Source organism: Camelina sativa, chromosome 13 (assembly GCF_030686135.1).
Source record: "Camelina sativa cultivar CO46 ecotype springtype chromosome 13, ASM3068613v1".
NCBI lineage: Eukaryota > Viridiplantae > Streptophyta > Magnoliopsida > Brassicales > Brassicaceae > Camelina > Camelina sativa.
In genome coordinates, this window is record NC_141892.1 from 16169740 (window position 1) to 16185285 (window position 15546).

The following is a 15546-nucleotide window of genomic DNA, read 5'->3' on the forward strand; positions in this document are numbered from 1 at the left end:
CACTGAGACTTTTGATCATTCCACATGCACTTGGATCAAGCTCATTTAGAAGATGCTCGAGACCTTCCATTTAACCAGACCCGGCTTAGCACATGTGCTGGGGGTGCAAAAGCACAAGGTCTAAGGTTCTCTCCAACGGTGGTCTCTCACACATCTCTTTACCATTTAAATATATATAAAAAAAAAAGAGAAAAAGGAAGAGAGAGGCAAAGAGACGTCTCCCGTTTAAGAGTTTTATGAGACTGTCAACCAAAACATGAAAAACCATCTTCATAGTTGTTCTCTTATGATTTGTCTATTGAATTACTTTTAAAATATATATTATTATAATTCATATCTTAGCTTAAAGTTGTGTCCACACTTGATTTGAGAAACCCAAATATAGAGACTAGCGATGGTGATGCTCTAAGACCACTAGTGGGAGCAACCGTAGACAGTTGCTTTAAAAATTAATTATTATTTTACTTATATTTATATATTTAGTATTTTTTATTAATATCAGCCCCTAATTAAATGACACCTATTAGTATTTTTTGAGAAATGGTTCTCCTTGAACCATCTGAGTATCAGTTCCTCTCTTCTCTTCTTCTCTTTCTTCTCTGTATTAATTTTTTATTAAAGAGTATTTGGATGAGCACTCTCTAGTGGAGGTGCTCTAAAGGTCCAAAACTTTTTTTTACAAGTTAATTAGAAAAAAATAATAATATAAATATATTTGAATGTATTTTATAAAATAGCACTAGGTTTACCTAAACTTTGAACCGGGCCTGATTTAGACCGTTCTAGTGTTATACCTGTGAGTGCAACCTTGATTTTATTGATCTAATTGTTTCTATGAACTCTCAGACTTCATAGGATAACACAAGACTTCCAAAAAAATATAAACGTCAGCTCAAATTCTCTAGGGAGTAGGGAATGTTCACAACAAGAAAAACCTACATGAACCAAGACTTTTTTAACCACGTTCAAACTAGGCCAAGCCGTACTAACAGTGTCTTGAGTTTTGGTTACTGGTTTTGTCGATTTCGTTAAGTATTGTGCACGTCCCTTTATTGAGCTATGTCTTTCTATTGTGTGAAAGACCCCCACGACAGCCATGCCCAGCCTCATTTGTCTTGGTCTCACCACACCCGAGCCAGATTCCACCTCTACCTTCAATTGACCCATTCCCCAAGTCTCTTCGAGCCTGAATTCATTGATAATAACCCTTACTATATTTTGGATGCTTGATTTTTTATAAGTACTTATAAATTACAAAATGAATCACAATATTTGTTTTATATAATGTTTAGGTAATAACCAAAATTTTCAAGTCTAACTGACTAACTTCAATAAAATTCTCGAGATCACTTTATACTGACTAATTTCCTAATCAAATTTTACAACGTTGTTTCAAATAAAATTATTCCGTGTATGACACGAAATAAAACCTTATGTCTATATTGTTTCTATATCATTTACACTATATCACTTTTATTATGATTAATTTCCGAATCAAATTTCACAATGTCATTTTAAATAAATCAATACCTGCTTGACATGGAATAAAACTTAATTTCTATATTTTTTATATTATTAAAAAAAAATTTAACTACAATTTATTTTTTGGGTATCTTGATAACCTTAAAACAAATTATGCTCATGTAAATCATCATCATCTTATACAGAACAAAAAAAATGCGGAGTAGGAATTTCAACAGCCTGATTTTAATAAATTCAATTCAGACCATTTAGGAATTAAAAAAAAAGGAAGGGTTCCGGTCGGGTCGGATCAAGTGCGGGCGACCCGGATCTGTTTTTAATTGCCGCCCCCATAAGGTCCTTAGGTAAAACCCTCAAAAACCTAATGCTTCTTTCTTCTTCGCCTCCTCCTTTTCTTCTTCTTCATCTCTCATCTCCGTCTCCGAGATAGTGTTCACTTCCCCTTCAACCGTCATGCTTGAGTACCGTTGCAGCTCCGTTGACTGGAAACCATCTCCGGTGGTAGCCCTAGTTAACAGCGCCGACGACTCTCAAGTCGCCGCGGCTCGCGAGGACGGTTCTCTTGAAATCTGGCTCGTCTCCCCCGGCGCCGTTGGATGGCACTGTCAACTTGTACGTACTCTACGGTTTCCTCTTTTGGAAAAACCCTAGTTCTTCTCTTCCGATTTAAGCTATTCTTTTAGCAAAATCGAATTGGATTCGTGAAGTATGTCGAGTTGATTTGTGTTTGTTTTTTGGTTTTTTTTTTTTTTTAATTTTCCGGGGTTAGACTATCCATGGCGATCCAAATTCGAGAATCTCGTCTCTTGCGTGGTGCCGTGCTGGTTCTAATGGGCTGCCTTCTGGTCGTTTGTTTTCTTCAAGCATCGATGGCTCCATTTCTGAATGGGATCTTTTCGATTTGAAGCAGAAGGTTTTTAACATCTCTTAGACTCTCATACTTAAGATTCCCTTATTTACATTTTTGTGTCGTATTTAGTTTTTTTTTGGTGTTTAAATGCAGATTGTGCTAGAGTCAATTGGAATCTCAATCTGGCAAATGGCGTTGGCTCCGATTAATGTACCCACAGTTGATGTACAAGGTAAAGCTAAAGAGATTGAGAATGGATACTCGAGTGAGAAATCGAATGATGAGGACGAGAGTGCTGGAAGTGAAGAAGATGATGATTCTGACTCTGATGAGCTAGTATCAGAGGATACAGTTAGGCTTCTTGCTGCTGCTTGTGATGATGGCTGTGTGAGACTGTACCGTCTCTCTGACTTAGACAAGTTAACTTACTATAGATCATTGCCTAGGGTTAGTGGTGAGGCATCTTCACCACCCCTTTCATTAATAATAATAATAATAATAATTTCCATTCACTATCATTTTTGTTTACTTAGCTTTGTGGAAATGTATCTTTGCAGGACGTGCTTTAAGTGTAACATGGAGTCCAGATGCAAAGAGGATATTTTCCGGTAGCAGTGATGGGTGAGTTTTATAGATTTCATTAAAGATCTATGTTTAATTTGGATAGGTAGGTGTTAATAAGTTATTCTGAGTAACTTTCTTCTGTGGCAACAATCATTTGTAGGCTGATAAGATGCTGGGACGCGAAGTCGTGTCAAGAGGTATACAGAATTACAGTTGGTCTTGGAGGATTGGGATGTAGTTCTGAGATCTGTGTTTGGTCACTTCTTTCTTTGAGGTACAGATGATGATGTTTGACTTTTAACATTGTTTGCTTTTATATTTCTTGTACTGAGGGTATATATTCTTACTCTAGGTGTTCATTTCTTGTGAGTGGAGACAGTACCGGAACTGTACAATTTTGGGATAGTCAGTTTGGAACCCTTTTGGAATCACACTCTAATCACAAAGGTGATGTCAACACCCTTGCAGCAGCCCCCAGCCATAATCGAGTCTTTTCTGCAGGTGCGGATGGACAGGTAAATGAAATTTACTAGAATGCAGTAATTGTTATAGAAGAGATTTAACCGATGATTTTAGATTATAGTTGATTATGTATCAGATTATCAAGGTTAATCTATTTTTTTGTTGATTGGAATTATTACTTTTACTAGGAACAAATACTTTGACCAATTGTAGGAATTTGATATATGTATGAGAAGAGTGCTTTTCTCAAATGTTTGTTATGTTTTTTATTGCAATGGTTTTCAACATTCTACTTCTCTGATCTCTTATCTGTAGGTTATTCTTTATAAGCTCTCCGGTAGTACTAACAGTTCTCAAGAATTGAAGCCTTCTCAGAAATGGGATTATATTGGTTATGTAAAGGCTCATACACATGACATCAGAGCTCTTACAGTTGCTGTACCAATTAGTCGAGAAGGTAAGAGTCACATTGAGATTATATTATTCAAAATTTTTAGGATGTCCTGTTATATATGCTCTGCAATCAAATTTCTTTTCGGATGCATACTTTAGCCAATAGACACACCCACCCATATATATCTAAAAGCTGGTGGGTCTTTAGTTATTGAATCACTATTAAGTCCCATTATTTTGCAGATCCTTTTCCGGATGATATATTGCCAGATAAAGCAAGTCGTAAACATCGCAAAAAGGGAAAGCCAGTTGACTTTACTTATCATAAATGGGCTCATTTGGGTGTCCCGATGCTTATTTCTGCTGGTGATGAGGCAAAACTTTTTGCATATTCAATTCAGGAATTTACCAAGTTCTCTCCACATGATATATGCCCTGCGCCTCAGAGAGTACCCATGCAAATGGTACATAATTCGGTGTTCGATAAGACTTCTCTTCTCCTGGCTCAGGGTATTAGTACTTTAGATATTCTTCGACTTAACGTAAGCAGGGATTCTAGTGGACGTGCCTCAACAAAGTCATTGGTTCGTGTTAAAAGTAGAGACTCCAGGAAGATCATATGCAGTGCAATTTCTAACACTGGATCACTTTTTGCTTACTCTGACCAAATCGGCCCCAGTCTGTTTGAGTTGAAGAAAAATGAATTTGTAAAGAGTCCATGGAGTGTCAGTAGAAGGCGACTTCCTGAACTTCCATTTGCGCATTCCATGGTTTTCAGTTCAGACTGCTCTCACCTAATAATAGCAGGGCATGATAGAAGGATATATGTATGTGCTGGATTTGTGCTATTAATCAGTAGTTCTCATGTTTGAATTATGTGTATTGTTCAATTTACCCTAACTTCTGTATCATGATTTTCTTTTCTTGGCAGACTATTGACATTAGTAGTTTGGAGCTAGTATATACATTTACACCTTCTCGAGAGAAGCATGATGACGAAGCTTCACCAAAGGAGCCTCCGATGACAAAATTATATACCAGCTCAGATGGTCAGTGGCTAGCTGCTATCAATTGCTTTGGGGACATCTATGTATTCAACCTGGAAACACAAAGGTGGGAACTTGGCGAAGCGTTGCTTGCTTAACTCCAGCTGATTGTACTTTTGTATTGATGTTTTTATTCTGATGTTGGCTTTGATTGACAGGCAGCACTGGTTCATATCAAGGCTTGATGGTGCATCTGTTGCAGCTGCTGGTTTTCATCCTTGGAATAACAATGTGCTTGTGATCTCAACCTCCTCGAATCAGGTCTTTGCTTTTGATGTTGAGGCTAGGCAGCTAGGCAAGTGGTCGATGCTAAACACATATGTTCTGCCAAAGAGGTATCAAGAATTTCCTGGCGAGGTAATTGGACTCTCATTCTCCCCGTCGCCAAATTCGTCGTCTGTGATAGTTTACAGTTCCAGGTACTGGTTGCACTATATAGCCTAGTCAAACTGCAATCTACACTTATATAAAACACACAGAAACATCTATGATCGTAAAACTTCATATTTTTATTTGCATAGCAGGGCGAAGTGTTTGATCGACTTTGGAAAGCCTGTGGAAGAAGATGAAGAGAATGGGTTACCAAATGGCAATCTGTCTAAAACGCTAGAAGGTAAACTTGTCAACATGGGCTTGAAAAAGGGGAAGGGTACAAACAGAAAACGTAGGTTAGAAGAGTATCAGTTTGAGGGTAAGAGTAACGAGAAGAAGAACTTTGAAATATTACCCTCAAAGCATCCAGTTTTATTCGTGGGTCACCTTTCTAAAAATTCGATCCTCCTGATAGAGAAACCGTGGATGGATGTCGTCAAGAGTTTGGATACTCAACCAGTGGACAGACATATTTTTGGAACTTAGAAGACTAAGGGATTTGTTTGTCTGAAGAAGAGGACCAATGACCAATTTTTTGTTTGTCTGGTTTGAGGGTACACCAAGTAGAAAGGCCGATAGAGATGTGGAGAGTGAAGAAACAAACTGTTCTACTTTCTTTCTTTTTTTCCCTTTTGTCTTTTTAACTATTGATGAATCCAATATGTTGTGTAATGTCGCCTCAGAAAATGAATTTTGTTTCAACATTAGTTGCTTTCTTTTGACACCCAGTTTGGTTCTGAATTTTTACATTGCAAAATCGATCAAACACTGTTTAACGTTGTCCATAAGAAATTGTATTCTCCTCTTAAAGAATCAATTCTATGGATGTTATATGAAATATTGAAATGAAAGGTTCATCCATTGGTTTTGGTTTTATTTTTAAGAGAGAATAAAACATACGTACGGGTTTGATTTTAAAAACTAAGTCTAAATCGTATGGAGTTGATTTCAAAAACTAAGTCTAAACCATGTTTCGATTGCCATCCCCTAACATATATATTATTTTCTTTCCCCGTAAAAAGCCGTCTCTCTAAACCCAAATAGTAAATACCTCCAGTTGTTCAATAAATCATTTTATCTCATTTATTAAATAAATTTCAAGCTAAAATTAATTAATTCTAATAATAAATAGTTTTACTATAAATACAATATGGTTTCAGAAAACTTAAATTTTGATAATTATATCATATCTATTACAAATTATTATAAGATTTTAATACTATATATTAGATAATATATATATATATATATCTGGATAATATATATATATATATATATATATATTATCTAAGACATCTAAGATATATAATATCTGGAAAATATATAAGATATATAATTTGATGTTTTGTTTATTTTGAAAAGCTCATAAACAACTTGAAAATCCGCAGGATTCACCAAAAAAATACATATATTTTTAGTTATCTAAATTTTCATATCTTGTCTCGTTGCCCGAAATTCTCATCTGGTATTTGATCAAAATAGTTTAGAAAATGTATTTTATTTTATGAATTACCGTTTACGTCTCATACCCGTTAGTTGAAATAAATAGCTCTACAAATTTTTTTGAATATATATTACTATCTTGTCCCTCTTGTATTTCATAAAACTTTTGAAGTTATTATAATTCATATGGATCAAATACATTTAATCTACTATGGCAATGTGTGTTATATCAAATGGATTATATAGGTCTGTATTTCTTTGGCTTCATCAATTTCTAAATATTAGGGAAAATTTTTAAAAAAATTCTAGTGGTTATTTACTTTTTTTTTTGGCAATTTTTGGTTTCGTCTTGTTTTTTCCCATCCTATTATGTTTCCGTTGTACTTTTAAGTTGAGACATTCATAAAGTAAAACAAATTATTTCCAAATTTCTGTCTTGTTCCCATTCTCGATTTTTTTTTAATCTCTAATTATTGTGTCCCAACCTTGACAAAAGATGTTAAGTATGCATGTTTGCTCTATATATAAAATAGATGAAGTGAAATTGATGAAAACAAATCACATGAGAAGTAAATTCTTTCTAAATTCTTTCTAAATTCTTCACGATTTAAAAACATTTAACGATAGTTTCTGAAATGTTTGGAACCATTTTTTGAACACAATATCTTTATCTTGTAGTGTGAAGAGCATATATATACACTTGTCACTTTTACTTAAAAGGTTATGACCACTTTTGACAAAAAAAAAAAAGGTTATGAACATTATTAAAATATCCACCAGAAATTAGCTTATATTATATTCTCTAAACATAAAGGTGTTTTAACATGAAATAAGAAGACAGTTCTGACTTCTCCTCATACACAACTTATATAAACATAACTTTTATATATGAAAAAATTAGAACCAAACATTAAAAAACATAAGAGTTAAGAATGGAGTTTGATGTTTTGATGATAAATACTCTCAATTTGGCCAATATTCACAATCTGGATATAGATAAAAATATCGGATTAGAAAGTATTTGAAAAGAAAATAGATACAAATTAAGTGAAAAACTTTTTATACTTGTTTGTGAATGGATCAATAAATCGACTTGTGATCAAGTATTGACCCTGAAACAAAAACAATAAGAATACGCCTAAGAGGTTAGTAGAAATTGGTAATATACATCTAGAAAGAAAATTAATTGATTTACTTTTAAATTTTTCTTGATTGGTTGTGAGATGTAAGCTTAGCATTTTACAGGAAATAAATTGTAGACAAAATTAGGCTTACATCCATTATACCAATTATAATTTTGTGTAAAAGTGAAGTATCACTCTTTGATCACAACATGTACTGTCATGTTTAACCAGCAACTTCATCTCTTAACCTATATACATAAAAAGTTGAGAACGCCATTGAAATATCTTCTGAAAAGTTGAGATCACTATTATACAATTTAAATGACAAAGTTTTAACTTCTCACCTAAAATTAGAAGACAACACCTAAACATATAATAAACACATCATAAATATTAGCTTATTTCTTTAGATTATAACTGCGAATAAATATAATAATCATAAACTAAAAAAGAGAATAAACAGAACATCTAAACATATAACAATCTAAAAACAAAACAAAGAACAAATAAATTTTGACCACACAAAATATGGTTTTCACAAAGAACCTCTCTGTTTTGGGTGATGGACTTTTTTCGAGTATTGAGTTATTGTGAATTGACGATTTATTTATAGATACATTTAGTCGTTTACGTTATTCATTAGTTTGTCAAATTTCGTTTAAAAACTAATATTAAAATATCTATAAGATTTGATTGTTTTTAATGTTAATTGTGCAATCAAGGAATCTTTAATATAAGCTACTCTTCAAACTATGCTACATTGATCATATGTTAACTATCCGAAATTTAGGTGTAAATTAAATATCAAATTGATCACTTATTAACCGTATATTTACTTTTAGGAAAGATATTCTAAAACAGGATTTTCTTAATCTTAACAATATAAATTGAATTGTGTGTTATACGTTACATTAAATTCTGACGTGCCAATTATGTGGGTAAGTGCGGGATGTTCTAGAGAATATACCATAATATTAAAGATTTGATTATATTATCTACCAAGATTTGGTAAGTTGCTAAAATTTAGAAACAAAATATTTCCTAATTGTGTATACATAATTCGAAATTTGAGACATACTATCATATATTCTGTAAGTGATTTCGATCAGATATTATTTGTTCGATATTGTGGTGTTAATTTCCGAGATGTTCCCTTACATAATCTAAGCTAATTTTGGGGAGTTAGATTTATTTAGATTGGTTATGGTTATGGTAGGTATTAATAGCACCCGATTTTGATGTGATATGTATATGTTAGGTATGAATTGCATCTGATTTGGAAGGGTTATATAATTTTATTTTGGTTCGGGTATTTATTAATTTCAATCTGTTTGGATCCTATCAATATCAATCTGTTTGACTCCTTATTTATATGTATTTCCTATTCAGTTTTCAGTGGCATTTCATTGTAATAATCTCTTAATCTATGTGTACTTATTAAAAATGCTTCCCTATTAATAGTATAGATAGATGACATGACATGGTGCAATTGTGTTTATACAAAATTACAAAACTAACATTTTTTCAGTAAAAAGGACGATTGTGTTTCTTTCTTCCATCTAGAAGAACATGCAATATTGTTTCATGTTAAGAAAATAGTGACTGAACCCGACAGGAAGTGTTTTTAGTTAGTGCGACCGATCTGACTAGAGTTTGATTTTACTAAGTCGCGTTAACCCGCGTAGTAGATTTTGGATATGAATAGGTTATTGTCAATTTAATTTAATGATGACAAAAAAAAATATTGACAGATAAAAACTAATGTAGTAGCAGATTCATAATTTATTTATTTACACTATGGAAAAACTATAACTATTTTTTCTAAATTACGATTCTAGAGTTTGTATCCAAACATTTATTTGATGCGCGTGTATAGGTGTAGCTAGCTACATGTGATGAAATGAAACACATACTCGCACGCTTCATAGATGTATATATATATATATACATCTCCTATTATATAAAAATATTTTTTTTCCTCAACAAAATTAAAAAACTATTTATAAAATATATAGTAACTAAGGTGAAAACCCTTAGAATTATTGAAACAAATTATTTATTGATCAAGAATATGCATATATTAATTTTTGATCAAACATGCACAAATTATTCAAGTAAATGTAATTTTTTTTAATTTCTTAAGTTTATCAATTTTATCTAATTTATATTGTTATTTCTTTCCATTTTCAGAAAATAGTTATCATCCAAAAGACAGTGAACACATAATTTCAAAATCTGCATGGTAAGAAAATAGTTTTAAGTCAAATAAAAAGTAATATAATCAATTGGTTAAAAATTTATATAAGATAAAAAAAAAATTTACAATCAACCTTATTTAGTATAGGAATAAAAACCAAAATATTCGAAAGAACGTGAGAAAAATATCAAAATAATTTATTTTGATTTTATTTTCACATCTTATCTAATTTCATTTGAGAAAAATGTCAAATAAGAGTAAACTTTTAAATTTGAAATTTTTTTATCTCTTGGTTTAAAATTATCGATTAAACCATCAAGTTCTTATTCACTTTGTAGATAAATGACAAATTTTTGTTGATTTAACCGTTTGATACATGTGGTTAAATAGACATACATAACATATTTACGATGTTAACTGTTAACCGAATCGAACAAACATGTGAGGGTTTCTGCTGGGCTTGAAAGTAAAATACTAATAATATATGGAAAGCTTGAAAGAGAAAAAAAAAAGTTGTTCCAAAACTGGAGGTATCTCCGTCGACGCACTCGTTACGATTTCTGCAATAATTTGCAGGAGTTGGTTTTGATTGGTGTGAACCCTACAAACTTAAGTTTGGAAGCACTTGCCTCAAATTGTCTTAACTTGGAGCGATTGGCATTGTGTGCAACTGATACTGTAGTCTGTAGGTGACACCGAGCTACGTTGTATTGCTGAAAAATGTTTGGCACTGAAGGAACTTTGCGTTAAAAACTGCCCCATTACTGATGATGGGATCCAAGCATTTGGGACCGGATGCCCAAATCTGGTTAAAGTGAAGGTTAAGAAGTGTAGAGGAGTGTGACCAATGAAGGAGCTGATCGTTTAAGGACAACAAGGGCGTTGCTTGTTGTCAATTTGGATATTATTCCAGAGACACCAATTGCCGAGGCTAGTGCCAGTGAAGGTGGAGCACAAGTGGATGCAGTTGACTCACCACCTCCATTCAGATTCCAAATACCAACCCTGGGCATTGCATCTGGTAGCACCAGCCGGTCAACCTCGCTCAAGTCAAGACTTGGGTTTTTGAGCCGGAGAAACTTAGTTGCTTGTGCACTGACAAGGTTGGGAAGTCGTAGCAGCTCCCAGAGTGACTAGTGATTATGCAAAGGATGTGGAAATACGTTGAGACAGTATTAACAAACGGGAGTTTGGCCTTTCTTTTTAATTTATTTTGAAAGGTGTTTTTCGTTTTGTGTAGCACCTGTTTGTTGTTGTCATATTGATTCAGCAATTGTTTAGAAATTAGAATGCTCAAGTTCATTGTCAAAGAAAGATCTGATTCATATCTTAATGACCCAGATGGTTTGAAACACAAAAACATAAGTCTATCACACAAAAACAGTTAGATCAGCGACATCAATGCAACTTCGAGTAATTTCAGATTTTAGCTATTACCATCACAAAAAAAGAAAAAAAAAGAAGAAGAATCTATCAGACCTAAAACAGCCACTTTGCTATTTCGATCAAGTCAACCTATAACATCATGCAGTAGCTGGGTAAGTCTGAACATCCTTAGCACAGGGATATTAAAAGAAAACAAGACCGTAATTGCAACATTGACTAATCTCTTTTTGGGGGCCTCAACACCAGTATGATTTAGGACATCTTTCTACCTATCAATTGGCTTTCTTCTCCTTTGCTGGTGCAGGCTTTGAATACAAGAGGATCTGAGTCAGGATGCTTCCGTTGGTGATGACTCCTAGAGCAAAACCCGTAAGAACTATGGAAAGGTTGAGGAAAACGACAGATTTCTAAAAAGCATATATGATAAATAAAAAAATAAAATGTTAGCTGAGAAGGATACTGCTAAGTGGAGCCTTTTCCTGGAGGCTAGTGAAAACTCTCACTGCGAGCAAAGCAAACAAGTATTACGAGACAAGAAACTATTACATATCCAATGGAAGATAGAAGAAGCCCTCTTACCTATGGACCCGGCAAAGTTCATGAAGAAAGTTAAGAAACTAAGTTCTCCAGTGCTTTTGTTCTGTAGAGAGAGAGAGAGAGAGAGAGTAATGTGAATCAAACACAGTGTCCGGAGGAATTTACACAAAATGTATGCATATACATATAGTTTTGAAAGTATACTTCTGTAGAATCTATAGAAATACTTATTGATTGAAACAAGCATACATGTATCCAAAGTTTGAAACAAAATGTGTAAATGCATCTTTACTCTTCCCAATTCAAGACCCCAAACAAAAAAATATCACTTGATTTGGAGAAGGGGAACTCATCCAGGGAAGGATTGTAAGGTAAACTATACTATGACAGTTACTCATAAATCGATCAATGGAACATAAAGGCGTAAATGTAAGATAAGTGCACCCATTGAAACGTGACTGAAGCTTTAAAACACCGTTCATACTTAGTTGAACAAGAAGATTCACAAAGAAAAAAAAGAGTATTTAAGTATAGACTCACTTTGAAGTTCTTCCATATCTGAGGGAGTCTTGCAAAGAGAAATATTGCATGCTGTGAAGCCTACAACACAGATTTACTCTCAATATATATATATATATATATATCCACACATACACAAAGCCTTAAGTGAATAAAAATAAGGAGTTTTCTTCCTCACATAAAGAGCTTCGAAGAGCGTAGGATTAATCTGTCCAGCAAGCACAGTTGGAGCGACAGCACAATATCTGTATCGGCTTAGAATTAAGAAAAAACTAATACAAAGAGTCTCAAAATCAAACAAGGGTAAGAAATTGATAAAACTGAGAAAGGATACAGGAGTGGCCTGAGCCAAGTTGTTACAGGGACTGGTTGAGAATAGTAATAGATACAAGCAACCAAAATCAAAGCTGCAAAGATAAAATAAGAGGATATCAGAAATCACAACAAATGAACATATATAACCAATATTTTCCAATTTGACTAATCAAGATTAGGGTTCTTGATATGTAATTCTTAAACCTTGGATCAAAAGAAAAGCCATTTCGCCGAAAGCGGAAAAGGGAAGGCCTTTATGCAAACAATAAGCAAGTGAAATTGTATAGCCAACGACCTCAAGCTCAAATGCCACAACACTTAAGCCTCGCACACTCTTATGTTGCACGATTTTCATTATCTAAAAAAACCAAATAAGAAGCACAAACAAAAAAACAGTCACAATGTTTGGAAATTAGGGTTTGGAAATTGAAAAAACGAAGTTGAATTGTGGAATTATATACCTGAGGGAGCTTGACAGTGATGGAAGCAGCGACGAGGCAGTAACCTAGAAGCTTTGAAATTAGAGGAAGAAGGCAATCTTTCTCCGGGAACTCACCGTTACGGAGAGATCCGATCGCGCAGCTCATGTCGATTCCGAGATAATCCATTGTTTTCTTCTTCCTCTTTGAGCGGCTTGGATCTTACTAGACAGAAGAAGCCCGAAGGGATTTGCTTATAGGCGCTGGTAATATAAGGCGGATCGGGCGGCGGATCAAAATCTATAAATCTCCCAAAGCGTCAACAATGTGTGTGTGTATTCTAATTTCCTCCTGTTATAAAACTTTTTTTAAAATTACTTAGAAAATAAGTAAAACAATATCCAACCAAACCTTTAACATTGGATCAACCACAGTTTAATTAATTCCGGTCTCAAACCAATTTTAGTTCTGTAATTGTACTCTCATTCTTAGAAAACCATTCTAAACCCTATCCTTTTTTTTGAACGAAAGTCCAGTTACCCAAGTTTGTTCTTACCAAACCGATCCAAACCAATTCATCAAACCGATTTTAATTATATATTGATGAATAAAATAAAAATATAATCGACCAATCACAAAAAAGAAAAAAAAAATTCCACGTTGGTATCATCATCCATCATTGACATCGGCTCATCGTCGCCCGATAAACAAAATCCAGCTTTGTTCTTTCACCATTAAAAGTGAATTTTTTTTTGGTAAAATGTTAAATTTTATACCAATTTTTATTTATGACAGAAGGTTACAGAGAAATACTGAACAATAACAAGAAGGCACACACAACAAAGTACGTTAAGATGAGACGAAAGAAACCACCATAGAGAAAAACAAATGCGGAACGCAACATGAACTCGAAATTACCGCGAGCGTACGTAATCAAGGCAGTCTTCAAACCTAGTACCTACAACTTTCTCGATCATGAAAACACTCAAAAACCGTGGTTAAAAAACCACAGACCATAACCACCATTGATCAATCAAGTGACAACACTAGCGGCTTAGGAAATGCTCATCAGAATCCAATGTTGCTGCTAGCACGAGATATGAATAAGCCGGTTCCACCTTACTCACAACATCAGACTCCCCTACAAACTTCTTCCAGGGGAGACAAAATCTAAAACCAAAGTGGCCGAGCAATTGTCTTTCACGGTTTCAATCACCATGTCTCATTAACTCCTCCCCACTTCGCCAAAGTCGCAGCCTGAACAAAAAAACAACAGACAACAAACAGATACACACAAGGCAACAAAAACTAAGCCACCAACAGAGCCACATCAAAGCCTCAAACGGATCCGCTTTGAAACCTCCACAACACCACCGCCGCAGCCGCTCTGAACAGCTACTGAGAGACTCCCCACAATGAAGCTCCGCACCAGAAAGTTGCCACCATGAAGAGCCGCATGAGAGAGATAAAATCGAGCCATCCAGACCGAAATCGCGCCGGGAAAACCCAAGCCCAAGGCTAAAAGAAGAAGATATGGTGTCGTCTTCAAGCTCCGTCACGTCCTCTTTTACAGCCGACGACAACACAAAAACAGATATGAGATCTCTTCGCCTCGAACTCAGCACTTTGCCGCGAAAGTAGAAGAAGCAAAAGAGAAAAGAGAAACACGGGAAGAAAGGAGAAGGGAGACCGACGTCGGTGCTGTGGAAGCCACCGGACGCCAGTCACCGGCTGGTTCAATATTTTTTGGGGGCGGCTAGGGCGAACAGAATCGTAGAGAGAGAAGAGAGAGAGAATATTATTTTCTATAGAGAGAGCTTAAAAATTGTTAGGATAAACTTTTTATAGTGACTAGCCCCACCGCAAAATGGTCCCATATCCAGGAAAATCCCCACCTCCGGATTGGACCTACGGGTTAGTATACACCGCTTGCCCCTACTCGTATAAGGGAATTTTTATTTGGAGAGGCTAAGTACCACCGTGGTGACAGAGAGACTTGAACTCAAGACCTCTGACAGGAAGTATCCCGGATACAATCACTTCTCTTAAAAGTGAAGTTTACATGTCCAGCTAAGTTTACATAGATTCACTTTTGATTTGTTTACAAAAACGAGGATATATACAATGCATAAATTTCAATTTAGTAAATATATTCATTATAATTTTACTTATTACTTTTACACACAAACCATAAAGATTTGACAACTCAATAAATTTATAAACAAATACTTTATAAATAAATTAAATTCTATCTATAAAAGTATACCATATCGTTTCATTTTTTTATTACCCATAAACCAGAAAATATGGATAATTTTAGCAGATTACTAAACATATATCTTAGGAATAATTTCAATTGGTCCATTTGTGTGAAGGTGCTAAGAATGTAGCGTAAACGAGATGAAGGAGAAGACTCTCTCAAGTTGGTTGTGTGTGA

At 34.4% G+C, this 15546-nt stretch overlaps 2 protein-coding genes across 3 annotated transcripts; one reads left to right on the plus strand and one right to left on the minus strand.

Moving 5' to 3' along the window:
• The first annotated feature begins 1698 nt into the window (after positions 1-1698).
• Positions 1699-5873, plus strand: LOC104736855 (WD repeat-containing protein PCN). Of its 2 annotated transcripts, none has more exons than XM_087481806.1 (11): positions 1699-2094; positions 2252-2395; positions 2486-2786; positions 2890-2953; positions 3057-3170; positions 3249-3411; positions 3674-3815; positions 3995-4578; positions 4683-4864; positions 4956-5216; positions 5322-5873. In XM_087481806.1, exons 1-11 carry the CDS (start codon positions 1936-1938, stop codon positions 5653-5655), a joined length of 2448 nt encoding a protein of 815 aa, XP_087337932.1. In that variant the 5' UTR covers positions 1699-1935; the 3' UTR covers positions 5656-5873. The 2 variants fall into 2 exon arrangements, with proteins under 2 accessions (XP_087337932.1, XP_087337931.1); XM_087481805.1 differs by having other exon boundaries at positions 1704-2094; positions 5319-5873.
• Positions 5874-11235: 5362 nt separating this feature from the next.
• Positions 11236-14918, minus strand: LOC104736854 (mannose-P-dolichol utilization defect 1 protein homolog 2). Its single transcript, XM_010456922.2, has 8 exons — positions 13152-14918; positions 12895-13048; positions 12710-12782; positions 12554-12620; positions 12397-12456; positions 11899-11959; positions 11780-11821; positions 11236-11695 (listed from the first exon to the last, which is right to left on the minus strand). Exons 1-8 carry the CDS (start codon positions 13296-13298, stop codon positions 11592-11594), a joined length of 708 nt encoding a protein of 235 aa, XP_010455224.1. The 5' UTR covers positions 13299-14918; the 3' UTR covers positions 11236-11591.
• Positions 14919-15546: the final 628 nt, after the last annotated feature.